Here is a 21,949-nt window from a genome sequence, read left to right on the forward strand (position 1 = left end):
ACATTTTATTGGTACTTTCTAATATTTATCAATTATCTATGTTATTGGTCTCTGATCCTGTTATTTTTTCTTCCTTCTTATTCTCAATTTAATTTACTCTTTCTAGTTTTTTTTTTTAATGTGGAATCTTAGATCATTTATTTCATATGTTTTTCTTATAACATAAATATTTTAATATATCTATATAAATTCACATAAATTTATATAAAATTTATATATTTATATAAAATTTATATATTTATATAAATATATATTTATATATCTTACAACATAAATACTTTCTTATAACATAAATATTTATATTTTCTAACATAAATATTTTAACATAAATATTTATATTATAACATAAATATTTTAATATTTAAATGAATATTTAAAGCTAAAAATTTATCTTCAAACACTGTCTCACCTGCATCCTACAAATTTTAACATGTATTTTTCACCTTCATTAAATTCAACATATTCCTTGACTTCCTTGTGGTTTATTATTTGATCCTTGAATCATGCAGAAATATTTTTTTTGACTTTCAAATATCTGGGATTCCCCGTATGTATCTTAAAGTTTATTGTGTTGTACGGAGAGAACAAATTCACGTGGAAGCACATTACCAGCCATATTGAAGGGAATATCTCCATCATGTGTCAGTACAAGTAGGCAAGGACCTCACTGATGGGAAAGAGCTACAGGTGGGCATGGGGGGAGGGAATGGGCGGAAGGTTGAGGAAGCCAAGAGACCCCGTCAGGATGGCAGCGCTGGGGGGTTAGGTCCTCAGGTTGCGTGTCTAGGACAGAAGGCACGATCCTAACAGCGAAGTTGAAGTTTGAGCGTAGGGTATCAAGACCCAAGTACCACACCTGCTTGACTTCACCCTTAAAACACCTATGCAAGGTAGGATTGACTTAAAAATGACAAAGAGTGATTAAAATTATCTTGTAATTCATTAACAAAAAGCAGTTGTTAGATCTATCGCAGACTCCTAGATCTCCTGCATGAATATCTGATTTAAAAAAGCATTTTCATAAAATTTTATCTGGGAGAGACCATTAAGAAAAGAAGTAAGTGGTGCATCCTAGATATTTAGAACAACAAAATAATGGGAAATTATTTGTGGAAAAAATTTTAAAGGCACAAGGTTTTTTTTTCATATTTTTTATTACATTTTAATCTTTTAAGGGGTAGAAATCAAAGTTAAAATAGAATATTAATCAAAACTCATTCCTCTTGATGCATATTGAGAAAAAAAATATCATTTTTAAGAAGCTGTAATTATTTTGTGCCTTAATAGAACACAGGCTTAGAGTTCCTTGGCCACCAAAAGCTGCCCTGGGTCCCGAGTTCCTGCAGGAGCAAGGTCCCCTCATCACATAATTCTGTGCTGCAAGTCTAATCTGACGCTCCTCTTCTCCTCCAGTGGGTCTTGCAGTCCTTCCAACGGACTTATCACCCCGCGTGTGCAGACACACCTAAGCAGACACAAGGATTGCCCCCGCGGTGCACTCCCCCCTCACCGACCGACCTTCCGAAGGGATTAGTCAGGGCTGTCCAGACACGCAGGACCCACACGATTTGCACACGTGCGCCCGTGTGCTTGGCAGGCCTGCACCTGGCCCCTTACAGACAAGCCTGGAGGAGGGTCCCTAGCATCGGGGTACTGGGGGTTCTCATCACTGCAGTCCTCTGAGGGCCCTGGGTGCCTGTGGAAGCCCGAGGCCCTACGGGATGGGGCTCCCCTGGGGAGAGTGTTCACCAGACAGTGCGCAGGCCTGGTTCACCTGAGCCACCTTGAGGCTCAGCACGTCCAGCCCACCCCGGCCCTTCTGCACCATCCAGACCCACATCTACTCTTCCCACAGGTCCAATAAAAGGGGAAAAAATCTCTCTCCCCTTGAAGTCTCTCTGTCCCTCACTCTCTCCCTGTCCAGATCATGTAGGACCTTATAGCAAGGATAGGATAAGGTGCTCAAACGTCCTCATTAGAGCAACGGCAAAGCTGTTTAAGGAGGTGGCATGAGCTAGCTCTGTCCGTCCCGCTAAAGAGAGAGAGAGAGAGATTTTAAGGAATTAGCTTATGGGACTGCCAGTGACTGGCAAACTCAAAACCCATAGCAGGAGACTCAGGGAAGAGCCGCAGTCCAATTCCAAGGCTGGTCTGTTTGTAGGATTCTCTCCTCTTCAGGGGAGGTTAGGCTTTTTCTATTAAAGACTGGATGAGGGCCACGGGTATTGTGGAGAATATTGCTTTACTCAAAGGTGCTGACTTAAATGCTGATCTCATCTACAAAATACCGTCACAGAAACACCTAGAATAATGTGTGACCTAACGTGTGGGGACTGTGACCCAACCAAGTCGACATATAAAATGTCACCTCTGGGTTTCTAGAATGTGAACCTCCTTGAAAACAGAGACTCTGCTGCGTTTCTCCCAAACCTACTATGTCTTGGAAACAGTATTAAATCAAATGTGTTGAGTAACCGCGATCTTTCATTCAAACACAATTTTTGAGCTCCTGAGTGCATGAGAATGTGAGTTTCATAAGCTCATATGTTTATATGTTTTATTCATTGATGTAGTCCCACCACCTAGAAGGGTGTCTGGCTCGTGTCACCTTAACAAGTATTTGGTAGAGAAATTGGAAATGGTCAACGGTGCATAAGGGGGGAATTAAATAGAATATAAGTTCTATGGAAGAAGGGATCTTACGCTTCTTGTATATACTGCAAGCACCGGAGTCACTGACCCTAGCAGAAATTCGATTCAGACTCTCTGTATTACCAGTGACCAACTTACAGATAAGTGCTTTTATTTACTAAAAGTGAAAATCCACAATATAGGAATGGTGCTGTCAGATTATACTAAATAAAATTAAAATTATGACTATCTTTTATTCTAATAAAGCTTATTATTCCTCATCATCTTTCACTTGAATTCTGTTGCGTCACCTCAGAACTAAAATATTGCATATTTTTTAAATAAAATTGAATGTACTCTATATATCTTGGCGAGAAATGTTGTTTTAAAAACATCTTTCAAATATCTTTGTAACATTGCAAAAAACATTTATATAACATATATTTTTAAATATTTAATTTTTAAATATTTAATTTTTTTTTTTGAGAGAGAGAGAGAGAGAGCAAGAAAGCATGAGCAGGGACTGGGGGAAGGACGAGGGCAGAGGGATGGGGAAGCAGCAGATCCCCCCAGCAGAGGCTCCATGCAGGGCTCAATCCCAGGACCCCAGGATCACGACCTGACCCGAAGGCAGACGCTTAACCAACTGAGCCACCCAGGAGCCCCTAACATGTGTGATTTTAAAATACCCATTCTACACTAGCAAAACAAAAGTCAAAATTAAAGCTATCAATTTCATGCTTTCATAATATGTATTCCAAGGACAAACATTCAACACGCTTGTTTTTCCTCCTTAAGTGTTTACCTTTCAATATTTTTTTCAAAAATGTATTAATGCGGCTATTTGATGAAAGTTCTTGGATTACTCAGTTCATCTACACAAGTTGATTGAATGATAAAATAAGATGCATGTTTGATTTAACGTCTAGTGCTTCATTAATTCCACGCAAGAAAACTAAACTCTCAACCACGATGTTTTTCAGCTTCAATTTTTTACTTATTTTCATAATGAGATCAACAGGTTGGTGTTGGGATTAGGGAAAGAAGATCATTTCGTATTTACGAGACCGCAGTGTCCCTGCGGATGACCTCTCAGGCAGAGATGTGACTACATCAGGCGTTCTCGGACCCTCAAGTCCATCAGTTCCTACAACTCATGTTGGCATAGAAAAGGAAATCATAGTCAGAAGACTTTCTGTAATTATCCCATTTCTCTTGTAAAATTAGTAACTAATATAATAAAAGTCTTTGCTTTTCCATCCATAGGACTTAATTGGTGACCTGCGGGAGAAGCTCTCAGATCACTTCAAAGACGTCATGGTTGGCCTCATGTACCCGCCGCCATCCTACGACGCCCATGAACTCTGGCATGCCATGAAGGTAGTGGTTTGACAGGAAACACGCCTGGAAGAAGTGCGAGGAATATTTCAATAGAGCGGGAACTGCCCTGGGATGTTGCTCTATGTGATCAGGTTTAGAGGAGGGGATATCTGAGCAAGTTAGAGCAGTGCACATGCTGTGCTCAGGACAAGTGACCCTGTTAGGAAGAGGGACCCCTCGGCCCCAGTGGCTGGGACCAGTCTGTTCGTTTGCTGTGCACACGCAGACCCGCTGACCCACCTCCGTGCTGACCCACAAGGAAGAACGAAGTAAGCTTCCAGGGCTGTTCATCTCTGTCCCTCCCTAGTGTGTATTCATATATTAAGCAAAAATGTTCTGCGTCGTGTGAACCTCTTTAAATTTTTGTTAAGTATCGGACTCACTACGTAGAAGTAGGATACTGAGTCAGACATAAAACATAGACATCTTTATTCATTTTTTGTGACCTTAAGTTACTCTTTTATAAAAACTGTTGCTGGAATGTATAAAAATTTTACTTCTGAAGAACCAGAATAATTCTTCCTTACAGTAAAGTCACGCCCACGAAATAAATTGACTACAGATTTGTTAGAGACTTTCTTGGCCAGGGATGGGGTGTGGAAGGGTTTTTACGTCTTTCCAAACACAGATATTAAACACCTGCAGAATTGTTGCGATCGTTCCAATACGATGCCTGCCGGTGATCAAGTTACTCGATCTGTGAGTGATGTGGGGCAGGAAAGAGGGAGCAGGAGGGGACATTAAGGGAACTTGGATTTTGGCCATCATTTTTGCAGATGAGAATAAGCATTGTATAAAATTCATATGTATTTAAACCAATCGCTTTTTTTTTTAATGTGGCAATTCCTACCTCTTGCAAAATGATGTGCCTACGAACTAGAAGAAGGAAGTCTCAGGTTACTGTTTAGATAAAGGGTTATCGTTCATCGGGGTCACATTGAATGCTAAGGATTTCTGAGACTTTCCAGAAGATGTGTGGTCTTTACAATCACTGTAACAGAAAAACATACGCGTACAGCTGTTAGAGACCCGAGAAAGTACCCAGTCCAAACCTTAGACAATTGGTACAAAACTCCACATTTAGGGAGAGGCAGAGAGCGGGCCTTGAATCAACTTTAGGAAACTCAGAGACCAAAATTCTAATTTCAGCTTTGCAAAGAACTGATATTCTAGTAGGAAAAAAACAAAATCAGTGTCATGAGCTCAAACATCTGTTTTCCACATTATATAGAAATGTCCAGGGATCCCTGGGTGGCGCAGCGGTTTGGCGCCTGCCTTTGGCCCAGGGCGCGATCCTGGAGACCCGGGATCGAACCCACATCGGGCTCCCGGTGCATGGAGCCTGCTTCTCCCTCTGCCTGTGTCTCTGCCTCTCTCTCTCTCTCTCTCTCTCTCTCTCTCTCTCTCTCTCTCTATCATAAATAAATAAAATAGCAAAAATTAAAAAAAAAAAAGCTTTAAAAAAAAAAAAAAAGAAATGTCCGTGTTGTTTTGTTCTAAGTGAAGGAACAGGGTTTCAGAAAATAGTATCTTCTCAGGGGCAAGAGGCTAGGACACAGCAGAGCCAGAATGAATCGAGCCCATCCTCGTCCCAAACACACTTTCTTTCTCCTCCGCCCTCTGAGAATACCAGGAATGCTGTAAACCTTTATTATATAGGAGATGCACTATTATTCCCAATACAAATGCCTTTTCTATTTCTCCCTTTCTCTGTCTTTCAGGGAGCAGGCACTGAAGAAAACTGCCTCATTGATATTTTAGCTTCAAGAACAAATGGAGAAATTTTCCAGATGCGAGAAGCCTACTATCTGCGTAAGGAAATGCACATATGTGCCTATGCTTTACACACATGTAAACCTTATATTCTTCAAATGCACAAAATATTCCAGTTTAAACATTTTTTTTGTTTTTTTTTCTTCTAAGATACCCTTATATTTGAAATATTTCTCACTCAAGACCAATTAAACCCACTTAAGTAAACTTGTTGATCAGGTGCCAAAAATGAAACGATTCTCTAGACAGTCAAGTTAAGAAAAGTTTCCAGGAAAATACGTACAACTTACGACAAGCCTAGTGCTCACGTTAATACAGGCAGGCGCACAGCGCTGTGGCTCAGGAGCATTTATCTCTTACCCAGGAGAGACCGGGTAGAGACTAAAGCAAAGGGCAATGACCTCTTCGCAAATTCGACAAATGTGGGTAACTACTGCACCGTACATACATCTCATAATCCCTGGGATCGATCTCAAAATCATATTTTTACGCATTTTAAAAGTAATAAAGTTGACTAGTTTTACTTTCCAAAAGAGCCTAATACCTCAAGCTGCATTGCATCAGGTATTACCTCTCACTGAATGTCAAGATACTAATCTAGACAGTCAGCTCGTGGCATCGAATGAGAACAAGAGGAAATTCCCAAAGGGAAGGAAGTAAGAACCTTCACCTAAAATATGAAAAGGAGACAAAGCACTTGGGACAAGTTCCGGGCTGGGTAGCAGTCTATGGAAATAGGATGCAGAATTCCAGATTTTGAGAATTAGAGAATGTTAAACAACTCTCAACGTTTTCAATTTTGAAATAAAAATAATAGGTTCTTTTTTTTTTTTTTTAAGCAAACAGACTTGTGCCTATGTTAGTTAGGTGTCACGTTTCTATGGTGGATTCTTTAGAAGATTGGCTTCATCCGAGCAGGAGGCAGTAAAAGACAAAGAAGTGTCAATAGATTGATTGTATTTCCTGTACTTTCCACTCACAACTGGGACAATGACATTAACCGATTCAAAGTATGTTGAAAAAAATTTTTAAAAATGAAAAAAAATAAATTAAATAAATTAAAAAATAAAAATAAAAAATAAATTTCAAAAAAGTATGTTGAAAAAAAAGTATGTTGACATGTGGTTCTATAATAAATCATACCTTTGACATGGGCGGTTATTTCTTCCTAGAATACGGCAGCAATCTTCAAGAAGACATTTACTCAGAGACCTCAGGACACTTCAGAGATACTCTCATGAACCTGGTCCAGGTATGAAATTCAAAATTTCACACCTTTTTGCACTAGTAAAAAATATAGGTTTCATTTTCAAAAAATAGGACAGAAAACTCTAGTTTAACAGTAAATTCAGTAACTGAATGCCAGCTAACTCAGCGCTATACTAGAAGCTTGGATTGGATATAGAAACAAACAAATATAAATAATACGCCATTTCTAGTCTTAAAAAAAATCTACTATATGATTATAATTATAGACATATACACGAGTAATGACATATTATGAGGGTGTTAAAAGGTTAAATTATTTTTAAAAGATTAGAAATTAGAATTCTAATTTTATGTTTTTAAGACTACTAAACGGGTTTGGTGTGCACTAGCTTCTGAGGCCCGAGTATGGCCTAGTGCCCTAGGAGGGGAGAAGTGCGTTTCTCACTTTGAAACTACAAAGTACTGTAATAAAAATATTCTTGTAAGCATTTTCGGAATTAAAAAGACAAGAATCGGGGCACTTGAGTGGCTCAGGTGGTTAAGCATCTGCCTTTGGCTCAGGTCATAATCCCAGGGTCCTGGGATCGAGCCCCACATCAGGCTCCCTGCTCCGCAGAGGGTGTGCTCCTCCCTCTCCCTCTCCCCCTCCCTCTGCTATTGCTCTTTCTCTCTCCCTGATAAATAAAAAAATTTTTTAAAAAAACGGAATAAAGAACTATTAGGTGTTAGCTCTCTGTCTAAAGAGCTAATAAGCAGAAATCCAGAATCTGAATTGAATCCTGTAGACTCCCAGGGGCCAGCAGACGATCTTCAGCGTTACCTTTGAAAATTCTGTGGTGCTACACGTTCCCACAAAAGAACCCTGCGGCTTCAAATTAAAATAATCGAAATTTGACCCTTATTTTATCTTTCTGTACTGACTACCTGGGACGTAATCATTGTATTTCAACTAGTATTTCTTGGAAACATCCCAAACGTTAGCACCGCACGATAATGTGCTTAGATGCAATCAGCCTGTGCCCAACGCATGTTCTCGGACCTTCCTGCCATCCAATCCAGCAGGCGCCTTCAGGGGTGCGCAGGGAACCGTGTGCGGCTCTTCACTGTCACAGGAAACGTGGAAGCCCACAGCGGGCAGGAGTGTCTGAAGGACCCGCATTTCGGTTTGGTTTCACGTTGTAGGAGCGTGTGTGTTGGATGAAACAAGCGTTTCTGAATCCCCAAAACGTCTGTCTTCGTGCCAAGAACACAGCCAGCCGTGGCACTTCAGGACCTTCCCCCAAGGACCCTGGGTGGACAGGACCGCGTGGTGGGACGCGGACTTCAGAGGAGGCTTCACTGCCTTTAAAGAAAAAAGAATAGATGGTCACCCCTGGGGAGGGCAGGGGGACGGGACGGGGCGACCGAGGACGGTGGAGAAAGGCGACGAGGGCACCGGGCGAGGCCGCCCTGGGCAGCGGGACCAGGCCCAAGTGCTCAGCTGGGGGTCGTCACTGGCCAAACGGGGGTGCGGGCCCCGCCAAGGGCCCTTGCTCCCCTGCCCTGAGCCCTCAGCACCAAGCACCCGCCCCGTCGCTGCCCATGTCTCTTTGAACCTGAACACGTCTGGGCCCAGCTGCCGGCTCCGAGCTGCTCTCCCTGGGCCCGGTGGAGCTACACCCGGGCCTGCACCCCCGCAGCCCACCTGGTGACCCGGGCAGCCCGAGGCCCCTTGTCTCCAGTCTGAACTCACGAGGGCCTCGAAGATGTGGCCTCCAAGACTTTCAGAAGGACCCTAAGGCGACTGCTCCCGGGGAACGCTGCCCAGACCTCGCCGCGGCCCAGCATCTCTCCTGGGGCGCCCTCTGCACCCCCACCGCCAACCATACGTGTCTTCTCCACAACCTATGGCCAGTGCCTTGAAGTCCTCGCAGATAATGAGCCTGGTCGGCCACCCACTGCAGGGCCGTCTGGGGGCACCGGCCCCCGGCCCTTCCTCAGGCCCCAGCTCATGTGCTCGGGGTCCCTGGTGGCCCCATCGCCGCCACACGCCCGGGCCTCTCTACTCTCCTTTCTTCCTGCTGGCAAGGCAGCACCCATTCACCCAGCTGGGCCCTCGCTCGCAGCTCCCCCAGCAGCACCAAGTAGCTGCCACTCGTTAGGCCCCCGTGCGGCCCAGAACAGGGGCCCGGCCCAGCTGCGGCTCCCCTGCTAGTGCTGCAGAGACCGGCCCTTTCCACCTGCTGGCCCGTCGGTCCCCCCCCCTGCCCTCCTTCTAAGCCCTGCAGGGGCGCAGGCGCTGGGGCCGCTCGGGAACTTGGGGTGGCCTCGCCGGGATGCCTCCCCTTCCCCTCAGGCTTCGCCGGCCAGACCTCCACGAGGTGACTCCCCTGCTCCGAGGGTGGCGTAACCCAGAAGCCAGCTGTTTGTCCCCAAAGAAGATGAAACAAGTCTGGAGACCAGCTGTCAATACGCAGATGAGACTTGCAAAGCCACAACCGAAGCAGGCCAGGGAGCAACAGCGGAGGGAAGATGAAGATACATGGACAGTAGGGAGGGAATCCAGGAGGGTGAGTACTGGGGGCACAAAGCAGAGAACTTCCCGGAGGACAGCAATATATACACAGACCAAAACGTCCTGCGTGATTTCTTAAAAGCACTTTATTTTTTTTAAAAAATACTTTAAAGGGTAAATTCCTTTCCATTTTTACCTATGCTTTGATTTTTGGCACCTCCTTATAGCGTCACTGTTTAAAATGATCTTTAAAAGATCACGGCGTGAACGATTCTCGGCCCTACTTCTAATCTCACCTGCAGAATGATGGTGTTCACCATACGATATGCTATAATGTGTATAATACACAATTTTAATCTGAATATATGTAAATTTTTGTGTAATGAATCCTATCATGAATAATTCTTATGAGATGAACAAAAACCAACCCCAGTTTAATCTTTGATTTCTTCTGTTTTGTCTTTGGCCTCGATGAACGATGCATGTGCAAAAAATGCATCAGCCCAACATTCACCTGTACTTGGTTGATTGATAGCTGAGTTGTTCCAACAAGCACATTTCAAAAATGCTAGTATGAGCGGCACCTGGGGGGCTCAGCGATTGTCTACCTTTGGCTCAGGTCCTGACTCTGGGGTCCCGGGTTCGAGTCCCACGTCAGGCTCCCTGCATGCAGCCTGCTTCTCCCTCTGCCTGTGTCTCTGCCTCTCTCTCTGGGTCTCTCATGAATAAATAAATAAAATATTTTTTTTTAAAAAATGCTAGTGTGAGAGCTAGTACGGGAGTTATGAGTTCTCCTCGGGCCTCTGACTGAACCCCCTCTTCAAAGCCTCCTGCTGCTCCCTAGGAACTGCTCTCTTCTAAGCCAGCCTTGGGTATTTCTATTCTATTTTACCATATAATGCGGGATGTGTCTACACAGCCACCTCTCCAGTAGCTCAGCTTCCGGTCATGACAATGATGTCCCCCTATGCAACGGTAGAGTCTTAGAACAAGGTTGCATGCACGGTATGTGGAAAGCAAGTCGGACTTTTTGGACATAAATGCTGCAAAGAACAAATTCACTGAAAACTCTGGGAGGATAGTGTTCAGTGCTTGCCGAAATCAGAGGCTTCCTATAGAATGGGTCTGTGCCAGGGTTCTGGAAACTGAGCGCCGCCCGCACCCCCGGAGAGGACGAGGGAAGGCGGTGCAGGGTGGATGGGAAGGTCCCGCGTGGGCATGCTGGCTGGCTCGCAGGACGCCCGCCCGCCGCCGAACGGGGCAGATTTGTCCGATTAAATTTCTGGCTGAGATGCGGGTTGACAAGTTGCCCGTGAGCAGCAGCGAGCCACGGGGCATTCTTTGGCAGATGCAAGACGCCCGGGGAGATCATCCTTTATCATCTCTGTGTAAGCAGCAGAAAATTAAGTTGCACGTGTCATGATCATCTACCACAACGAATAGGAGCGTCCACTGGAAGCCCCGTTTGTGACTTACGAGAGTCTTAGTTATTAAGAATAAAAGCTAATTTCCCCTTATTATCATCTTTAATTTCTTAATTCCATTCTCTTTGACTTCAAATTGATCAGATCAATCAGATGTAAGGTGAAGTGAGACAAGAAACAGCGAGAAGATGCAGCAGGAGGCAAGGGACGTGTATTTAGGCAAGAAAAAATTATTCACAAATTCCCTCTTTTATTACTCAGATTGTCTTACCGGCCATCTTCCAGCAGGGAGAGCAATCAGAATTCTTAGTTCCAACTAAGACTAAAGAATAAAAGGAAACAAGGAAGCATCCAGTTGAGGAAAAAATACAGCAAATTCCCCAGCTATTCGGGAAAATAGACCCACAGCCATATGCTGATTTTTTTTCCCCTGAAATTACAAATTCAAATACTTACCTTACAGAGATGTCTACATTTTTTTTAATTCCGCAAAACTTTGCTTTTTAAACAACAAAGTTTGTAAGACTTTTCCGAGGTTAAAATATTCTCTTACTACACACAAGAAATATGAAATTAAGAATGGTTGGTTTCTACCTTGTCTAGAAACATAAAGTGAGAGCGTGAATATTTCCTCTAGGATAGCAAAGGCAGTGCGCAAATTTACGTTACTACTTTATTTTCCTTCTTTTCTTATGATGTTATTTTCCTGCCTTCCTCATCCTGGGTGGATTAACATGTCCAAACAGGTGGCATGGGTTCTCTTAATATGTGTTTCTTGTGATTAAAAATTTCATGTTGTACTTCACTCATTATTTTGTATGATTGAATTAAAGAATAATTATATTAGATTGCAACACTAACTCTCCATTCATTGCCAGACAACACAGATTTTAATTCTCTTTTATCCTCTTTGTGTGTTTTAGGGGTGCGTGTGCCCAAGTTATTGCCAGTTTTGAATTAGGAATAAACATTCCTGAGGAAATCATTGCTGAGGAAACCAAGTATTAACTGCACTAGGTTTAGGAGAGATTGGTAATTCGGACTTATTGGATTTTTTTCAAATTGTTCACTTTAAAAAGGTGGTATAATACTAAGCAAATCCACTGGCTTTTCAAATAAATTAAAAAGCTTGTTAAATTATATTATATTATATTAGATTAGATTAGATTAGATTAAGTTAAATTAAATTAAATTGAATTAAATATTAAATTAAATTAATTGAAAAGCAGGGTGGCTAAGTATAGCCAGTGTCTGCCGTCAGCTTGGGTCATGGCCCAGAGTCCTTTCGATGGGTACCCAATGTCTCATGGAAGTGTTGGATCACTGTGTTACGTACCTAAACCCAATATTAGACTCTATGTTAACTAACTGGAATTTAAACGAAAATTTAAAAAAAAACACACACACACATTCTCTCAATTTAAAAAGGTCATAATTTTTTTTAAAAAAATTGTAACTAATGATGCTACAAAATATAATTTAAGACAACAATTTCCCTTGGGGCACCCGGGGGGCTCAGTCATTGAAGTGTCTGCCTTTGGCTCAGGTCGTGACCCAGGGTCTGGCGATGGAGCCCTACATCCTGCTCAGCGAGGTGTCTGCTTCTCCCTCTCCCTCTGCCCCTCCACCTCCCCGATTGTGCTCTCTCTCTCTCTCTCCTGCCCTCTCTCTCGCTTGCTCATGCTCTCTCTTTCTCAAATAAATAAATAAATAAAATATTTTGAAATAAATAGACTATAATAATAAAACAACAGTTTTCCACTCAGAAATTCATATTAGCATAGGCGTTGCCTCTAATAAAGGAAACCAGCAGGCCCATTGTAAATCCATGAGTTGCAGCCTAATATCAAGCAAGTTTTTATTTTCTTAATATCCAAATAGAAATGTATTTCAATTTATTGGTGAAAAACATACGTTCTCTTGTAGGAAATGAAATGTATTTTATTAGTTAATTTTGCATTCTCTTAGACTTATATCAGAGATTTTGTTCCCAAATCCTGCTTTCCTCCTCTCTCTTCCCTAAGTGTTTCTCCCAAGCACACTCCATAATAAACAAGTCGAGTGCTCATCTGCATCTCAGAATCAACTTTCCTTGGAACCCAGCGGCCATATCCCCTCCTTGCAGAGACAAGGAAGGCTCAGAAGGATTCTCATTACACATCTACGATATGAAAACAGACCTAAGTACGCTATCACCCCATTGTTTAAATCTAATTTCTCCTTCCTCCAACCCCATTTGACTCCATTCCAGTTCTACTTCTCTTTGGTAAAATGTCAATGACCAATACGCAAATAACCTCTCAAAATCTCTGTACTCCTTAAATGGTTGAGCTAAACACCACTTAAAAGTACTGACATCTCAGAATCAGGATTGCAGTGGATTCTTTTAAAGCAAAGATTCTTCTAGTGCAGGGGAAAAAAAAGCCAACAACACACAGTTTTGAAAATTAAGCATGACAGAAAATGGCAGAAAATACCAGTGACCCATGTTTTCTCAATGTAATCGGGCAATTGATCTTATATGTTTGTTTTTTTTTTAAGTTATTTATTTTCAAAAATTTATTTATTTATTTATTTATTTATTTATTTATTTATTTATTTATGATAGACATAGAGAGAGAGAGAGGCAGAGACACAGGAGGAGGGAGAAGCAGGCTCCATGCAGGGAGCCTGACATGGGACTCGATTCCGGGACTCGAGGATCACGCCCTGGGCCAAAGGCAGGCGCCAAACCTCTGAGCCACCCGGGCATCCCAATCAATCTTATTTGTAATTGCAGTTCCTTTTCGCTGAAATTAAACAATAATACTTTATTATTGATAAAGTGGATATGTGTGTGTATTTGTATATATAGTGATATTATCTATAGAGACGTACATATTTTAAAACAGCACACTAATTTATGTCATCATGGGGTTTTTCCTAATTTGGATCATGACTTTACAGTATAAAGTATTACGTCTTACTTTTAATTTCTAGAGTTGGAACATTAAATTGTGTGTGTGTGTTTAACTTTGAAATAGCTTTTCAGTGTAGTTTACTTCAGTGAGTAAATGTTTCCTTCCAATAGAGAATATTAAGAAATGAGGGTGAAGAGACCTAGATTTTATAAGATGCTAAGGAAAATTAATAAAGTTCACTTAAAGGGGTGCTGGGGTGGCTCAGTCAGTTAAGCAAAGGCCTCTGGCTCAGGCCGTGATCCCAGGTCCTGGGATGGAGCCTGCGTCAGGCTCCCTGCCCAGTGGGGACTCGTGCTCTCTCCCACTATCTCTGTCACTATCTTCGTCTCTCCCTCAAATAAGTAAATAAAATCTTTAAAAAATAAATAAATAAAAATAGTTTACTTAAAGACTAAATACTTATAAGGTTTCACAGTATATTTCTTTTAAAATCTAAAAAACACTTAAAGTATAAAATAATACACAGTTTAAATTCCTTAAAATTACAATATTACAAAAATTCCTTAAATTACAATAGAAATTAAAGTAAGAGGAGGTATCTTAGGATAATCTCCTTTAATAATAGTCTCTTTTTGAAGATCAGGAGTCTCATGATAATTCATACTGTTTATGTATAAATGATCATATATATAATTAGAGTATTTTAATGTTTTGTTTAATTTTTGTTTAATGTTCTTAGAGTTTTTAATGTTTTGAAGAGTTGCCATTGACTCCCAACTTCTATATCAGTGGCTCTTCAGTTTGGAGCTTCTGACCTAGCATTTCAATTAGTAAATTTGGTTCGGGAAAAATAAACAGTGAATTAGGGAACCAAAAAACCTTATCCCTTCTCCTGACCACTACCTGTGGTGTACACCACTTCAGAGAGAATCGATCTAGACATTTTATAAAAAGGAAATGGAATTTATTCCCAAAGGTTGTGCAATTTAGACTGATAACTTTCAACCAGATAACTGAGGGCTACTTCAGCGTGAACAAATCTCTTTCTCTCTCTCCAGCTCCTTCTGACTCTCATGTGCATGTGCATGTCTCTCTCTGTGTTGGTCCATCTTTTGCTTTCTCAATCTCCTTTTCTCTTTGTATATATATAAATGGTTGATAGATGATAGATAGATAGATAGATAGATAGATAGATAGATAGATAGATAATAGATAGACTTTGTGTAAAACAAGGTATATATCTATATATCTTTTCCTCTTAGCTGTATTTAAGTCAGTTGTATGACCTTATATTTATTATTTTACCTTCTTGAGATTCAGATCAGAGGGATTTGCTTTATAAATTAAGGAATGTGAATTCATTCCTCTCTCAATTCCCTCCCAATACAAATATTCTAAAATTATTCAATTATTGTAATTACGTCTACTACTTGCCTCTGCATTTTATTTGATTTTCAGAATCAAAGTAACAACAATCTGTGGCTTTCATCTTTTTAACATCATGGAAATCAGGCTCACCTCTTTTGTGGAATTAATAGAGATTGAGAGGATTGGAGCATAGGAGCCTTAAGATCTTCATGAAATGGAAAATGTTGGAAATTATTGTCATATTTCCTGGGAGAGAAGATTTTTTACTTAACCTTTAAAGTATTTTCAAAAAAGGATATTTTGAATAAGGAAACAACTCAGCCAGAACACCTTCTTCTTGAAAACTGCAGGCCCGTCATTAAATGGGCTTACCACACTTCATGCGTGCTTTTATTAAACTAGATATACAGGAGATCTAATTATCTGTCAAATAATACAAAATTATTCATTTGGAGATTAATCAATGAGTATGTGCAAATCACACTGGAGATGATAAGTGTTTTCATTTCATCTCAGCTCTTAGGATTTTCCTTTCAATGATTTCTCAAACTTGTACAATGAGACCTCTGGGGATGCCATTGCCATCAGATTTCAGTGATCATCTCTAGTCCACTTACCTGTTTCAAATATTTTCAGCCAGATTTTCATTCCCTTAGTTTCTCCTTTTCACAATTTTATGTTGCCCCTACCTCAAATTCTGTACTCATTTATGTCATTTCTCTGGCATTTACATCAGCTACACACACCATGCTGCTGTTGTAGGATTTTTACATGACAAAACCAGCTTGACTCGGCCTTGGTGGAAAAAGCTAAATAACAAACTTACTTATCCATGTATTTATTTGTTTTTAATCTACCAGTCTGCTTAGAAGTGCCTTTGGTAATTAACTGCAAAAGGAAGTAAATGGATAAGCACATTTCAAGTTTAATGTCAAAAATCTAACGTTCCAAAAAGTATTTCAGATAATCAGAACTGCAGAAAATTCTTAAATATTCCTCACAAACTTTGAAAGAGTAGGAATTTACTTAGCTATGCGGTGTGATTGGAAATCACCAAGAAAATTTCAATTCAATGATCTGTAAAATCTTCTTACATCTACTAGTTGATCTTTTCATCATTTATTTTAATTCCAGTGTAGTTAACATACAGTGTTATATTAGTTTCTGCTGTGCAATATGGTGATTCAACAATTTCATAGGTTGATTCAGTGCTGGCCAAGATAAGTGTACTCTTGATCCCCTTCACCTACCCACCCATCCCTCACCCCCACCTCCCCTCTGGTAACCATTCATTTGTTCATTTTAGTTAAGAATCTGCTTTTTGGTTGGTTTGTCTCTTTCTTATCCCCCTTTGTTCATTTGTTTTGTTTCTTAAATTCCATATGTGAGGGATCCCTGGGTGGCGCAGCGGTTTGGCGCCTGCCTTTGGCCCAGGGCGCAATCCTGTAGACCCGGGATCGAATCCCACATCAGGCTCCCGGTGCATGGAGCCTGCTTCTCCCTCTGCCTGTGTCTCTGCCTCTCTCTCTCTCTCTGTGACTATCATAAATAAATAAAAATTTAAAAAAAAATTCCACACGTGAGTGAAATCATATGATACTTGTCTTTCTCTGACTGACTTATTTCACTTAGGATGATATGCTGTAGCTCTAACCACCTTGTTGCAAATGGGAAGGTCTCATTCCATTTCATGGCTGAGTAAGGTTCCATTGTGCATACAGACCGTATCTTCCTTATCCACTCATCTATCGATGGGCTGCTTCCGTAGTTTGGCTTTTGTAAATAATGCTTCAATAAACGTGGGGGTGCATATATCCCGTCATATTAGTGTTTTTGTATTCTTTAGGTGAATACACATTACTGCAATTAGTGGATTGTAGGGTAGTTGTATTTTTAATTTCTTGAGGGACCACTACGCTCTCTTTCTTTCACAGTGCCTGCACCAGGTTGCATGCCCACCAACAGTACACAAGGGTTCCTTTTTCTACACACCCTCACCAACACTTGTTTCTAGAGTTTTTGGTTTTAGCCATTTTGACAGGTGTGCGGTGATATCTAACTGTGGTTTTGATTTGCATTTCCCTCATGATGAGTGATGTTGAGCATCTTTTCATGTATCTGTTGGTCATGTGAATGTCTTCTTTGGAAAACTGTCTGTTCAGATCTTCTGCCCATTTTTTAATTGGATTATTTACAGGTTTTGATGTTGGTTGTATAAGTTCTTTACTTGTGTTAGATACTAACCCTTTATTGGATATGTCATTTTGAAATATCTTCTCCCATTCAGTAGGTTTTCTTTTAGTGTTCTTGGTTGTTTCCTTTACTGTAAAGAAGTATTTTAGTTTGATGTAGTCCCAATAATTTATTTTTGCTTTTGTTCCCTTGCCTCAGGAGACACATCTAAAAGGAGGTCGCTATGGCCAATGTCAGATAAATTATTGCTGTGCTCTCTTCTGGAATTTTTATGGTTTCAGGTCTCACATTTAGGTCCTTAATGCATTTAGAGTTTATTTTTTATGGTACAAGAAAGTGGTTCGGCTTCATTCTTTCACATGTAGCTGTCCAGTTTTCCCAATACCATTTGTTGAAGAGACTGTCTTTTTCCTATTGGATATTTTTTCCTGCTCTGTCAAAGTTTAACGGACCATATAATTGTGGGTTTATTTCTGGGCTTTCTATTCTGTTCTATTGGTCTGCAGAAATCTGTTGCATTTCCATACACTCATAATGAAGCAACAGAAAGAAAAATCAAGAAAACAATGACATTTATAATTGCACCAAAAATTAGATACCTAGGAATAAACTTAACCATGGAAGTGAAAGACTTGTACTCTGGAAAATGTCAAACATTGTTGAAAAAAAATTGAAGACAACACAAAGAAATGGAAAGACATTCCATGTTTATGGATTGGAAGAATATTGCTATAGTATCTATACTACCTAAAGCAATCTACATAATCAATGCAATCCCTATCAAAATACCAACAGCATTTTCATAAAACTAGAACAAATAATCCTAAAATTTTTATGCAACCACAAAATATCCCATATAGTGAAAGCACTCCTTGAAAAAGAAAAACAAAAGTGGAAATATCGTAATTCCAGACTTCAAGTTATACTACAAAGCTATCAAAATATAGCTGATCTTTGAATTTTGCTATTTGAAAGTTATTCCTTTAGCTTTCCTATACTCTTTTAGTACTGACTCAATTAGCATTTGTCACGTGCCTACAATGTGCCAGGCATGATTCTATGCAATAGGAAATTGTCAGTGAACAAAAGAGACAAAGACATCATCAATCTTTAAGAAGCTCACTTTCTAAGGGGGAAGGAAAAGTCCAAGAAAAATTTAATGAACAGGTTCATTATACAGAATGTTAGAAGGCAGTTAAAGGTGTGGGGAGCAAGATCATGGGGATAGAAATTGTCGGGCTGGGCATGGCGGGTGGGTTGCAATATTACAGAAGTCAGTCAGGGTAAATCTCATTGAAGAGGAGATATGAACAAACATCTAGAAAGAATGTGTCAGCAAATGAATGATTAATGATAGGGCATTCCAGGCAAAGAGAAAAATTAGGGAAACGTCCTAGGGCAAGGGAATGGCTGACGGTTGTGAAGAACAGCAAAGAGGCCAGCTGGTGCCACCTGAGCAAGCCACGGAAACGTGTTGTAGGAGTGGTGAGTGATGTCAGGAAAGTAACAGGTGAGGGAATTAGGTCAAATCTGCAGCCTTGTAAGGACTTCATTTCTGTTGTGAACAAAATGGGGAGAGGAGACTCGTTCCTGGATTTTGAGAAGAGAAATTATATGATTTTAAGCTTTACAATATTCACACTAGATGCAATGTCAGGGAAGAAAGTAGGGAGACAGGTTAGAAACAAGCCTGGATGAAGAAAACGTGGATGCGAGAGCAGCAACAAAGTCAAGATACGATGTTAGTCTGGTCCCGAAGGAGAGCTCTGGCAGTGATGAGGTGCCCAGATTCTGCATGTATTTTGAGGGTAGTGTCCATATTATTTCCTGAGGAGTTGGATAGAGGATGTAAAGTAAAAAAGAAAGGAAAAATATTAGCTTTTTTAGTCTGAGCAATAGGAATGATGGACCCGATATAAACTGAGATCTGGAGGGTTATGGATATAGGAGGCTTTTGATTTGGAGGGAGACCTGGAGATAGATTTTGAACGTGTTGCAGGTGAAGACATTGGGTTGGCAACTGGAATATATGTACCAGAAATTCCGATGTCAGATCTGAGCTAGTGATGTAAAATCAGGTATCATTACGACATAGAATGTAAAGCCACGTGGGCAGCTAAGATTAATAAGGGAAGGATGGTAGATGCAGACAAGAACAGGGCTAAAAACTGAGCACGATAACTTTCCAGTATTATGAGATTGAAAAGTAAAGGGGGGACCAATACACAAGATTTAGGAAGGAGTAACCAAGGGGGTAGAAAAAAGGAGAATGAGAGTGTAGAATCCTGGAACCCCAGTGATGGAGGCATAGCCAGGAGGGGAGAGTGAGCATCACATCAAATCCTACTGATAAGTCAAATAAAATAAAGACTTTGAATTACCATAATAACTTTGTTATTAAATAAATGGCATATATTCATAGAAGACATAGCATATTTATTGCTTTCTGTCATTTGTTGCTTGAGTAAAATAAAACTATAAGACCAGAGGATATTGCCTGAAAATAATGAGTTCTTTAGGCTAAGGGAAGAGTATAGTAACCAAATCTCAGGCCAGATATGGCACTGAAATTTTTTTAAAAAATCATCTTTTTCAAAAGAATCAGACCTTGAGAAATTCACTTAGTATCTGTAAACTCATTTATTTTTTATCCTCGAGATAAGGGGCCAAACCATACAATCCCTAAGCTCCCTCCACCTCAAGACTTGTGCAATTTGAAAATATCTCCCAAAATTCTACTACTTAATGAAATGACATTCACATTTAAGTGTTGTCTTCTGTTGTTGCCCATCTATGTAGAAAGCACATTTGTATACAAAAATACACAGATTTTAAAAATAAGAATTTGATGTGTGCATTCTTAGTCACCTGGTATTCCGTAGTGGGTCTGGACTGTGGAGCAGATACACAGCGAGCAGCTACCCAACAAGGATTTTATCAAGTTTCCACAGGACCATGGTTCAGATTTGTTTCTTGTGGAACAGAAGTTATTAGGAAACATTAAAAATGTGACCAAGACAGCTAACAAGACCCATGTGGTTACAGCCTATGACCAACTTTTTAAAAATAAGCATTTCAAAAGGTAATGAAAGGATGAGTATAAAGTGGCTATACGCAGTGAAAAATGAGAAGCTTAATGAAGATAAATCCAAGGAAACCACGTCTGAAGAGACTCTGGATGAGGGTCCACCAAAACATATAAGATCTGTTCTTAGATATAAAACCAACTTCCCAAAAAGGGCAATGTTGTTCAATGCTGGTTTAGAGGAACACTATAGGATGGGACTGGTTTTGATGCTAATATTCAAGAGTTCAGAGGAGAAGAAAAATGCCACACGTCTAAGTTTGCAGGTTGGAAAAGGCAAAGTCATCAGAGGATGGGACGAAGCATTTACTGGGAGAAAAGGCTCACCTAGAGATAGAAGGGGACAGGGCCTATGCAAAGGACAGCCTGATGCCAAAATTCCACCAAAGGGAAAACTCATTTTTGAAGTGGAATTAGTGGATACTGATTGAATAGCAACGCTCCGGATAGTAAGTCATGGCCTCGAAGAAACGTATGTAGCTAATTAGAACTGGTTACTACTGTGAGGGAAGAGTCAACTGGAAAATTCAAGAAGTTGGATACTCTTTACTCAATCCCCAACTTTTAGGATTCGTAATCCATTATAATTCCCTAAAATCTGAAATATTTTACTCCATCTGTGTAAAAGATTTGGTAGGGAGAACTGGCCTTCCCCTTCTACCTCATGTTGTAAACTAAAAGGCTCCATAAAAACCTCTCCGGTGTCTTTCAAAAAAAGTTTGCACCAACTCTCCCTTAGGTGGGCGAGTCTGGGGGATACACAACTTCTATGTCATCGTTAAATGCGTTACATTTCCCAAGAGAGAGGTGGAGAGGCATGTGCGTGTGCTTTAGGAGATCTCTTTCCGTGAGAGAGAGTCTCTCGATCATGAAGATATTTTGTGCATCTTGCTCAGCTTGGCTGTGGGGTGGCAGGTAGTTCCGGACAACTCTGGCCACGTAGCTGACGAGAGACGGACGCCCGGGGCATAAGCACTTCTCACCAGCAGCTGCCAACCCATGCGGCCGGCTAATTCATGATCCTTTTTCTGTCTCATTTTGATCAGAGCCAAGTAACCGTCTATGATGGTTTAGCCTCATCCTCACTCTCACTGGAGGGGATTCTTCAGCTCTTTCGGACCCAGCCATTTCCAGAGTCCAAAAAATGGGAGCAGAAGCCACTGCATTCTCCGTGTTCCCTCAGCGTCGTTAAAAAGGAAAAAAGGAAAAGGAAAAGCTTCCCCTCCAGAGCTCAACCCAAGGGAAGGGTTAAACGAACTCTGTGATCACATGCCTCTCCCCACTTCTTCTCCCTCTCGTCATAGTCCCTGGAGACCAGAGTCTCCGCTCTGGCTACCCCTCCTGCCCTGCGGCTTGCAAGGGGCATCCCTCCATGGGCGTGGGCGTGAAACACCTGCAAAGCATTCTTACCGCACAAAAGCTGGATTTCGTTATTATCTTAGCGTTGCACATATCCCACTTGACAGGTCAGAGACTGAATATTATCAACTCA

The 21,949-nt window shown here is 40.8% G+C and overlaps 1 protein-coding gene and 1 pseudogene across 2 annotated transcripts in view; both read left to right on the forward strand.

Annotated features, from left to right (window-relative positions):
• The window catches only part of ANXA10 (annexin A10), a 101,560-nt gene that overhangs the window by 69,707 nt on the left and 9,904 nt on the right, over positions 1-21,949 (forward strand). For both annotated transcript variants that reach the window (XM_072725297.1, XM_072725296.1), the window contains 3 exons: positions 3,898-4,011; positions 5,733-5,823; positions 6,957-7,036. In XM_072725297.1, the coding sequence (XP_072581398.1) occupies positions 3,898-4,011; positions 5,733-5,823; positions 6,957-7,036 (285 nt within the window). The remainder of the gene's footprint in view (positions 1-3,897; positions 4,012-5,732; positions 5,824-6,956; positions 7,037-21,949) is intronic.
• On the forward strand, positions 9,309-20,888 carry LOC112926939 (peptidyl-prolyl cis-trans isomerase FKBP3 pseudogene; annotated as a pseudogene).

Source organism: Vulpes vulpes, chromosome 10 (assembly GCF_048418805.1).
Source record: "Vulpes vulpes isolate BD-2025 chromosome 10, VulVul3, whole genome shotgun sequence".
Lineage (NCBI taxonomy): Eukaryota > Metazoa > Chordata > Mammalia > Carnivora > Canidae > Vulpes > Vulpes vulpes.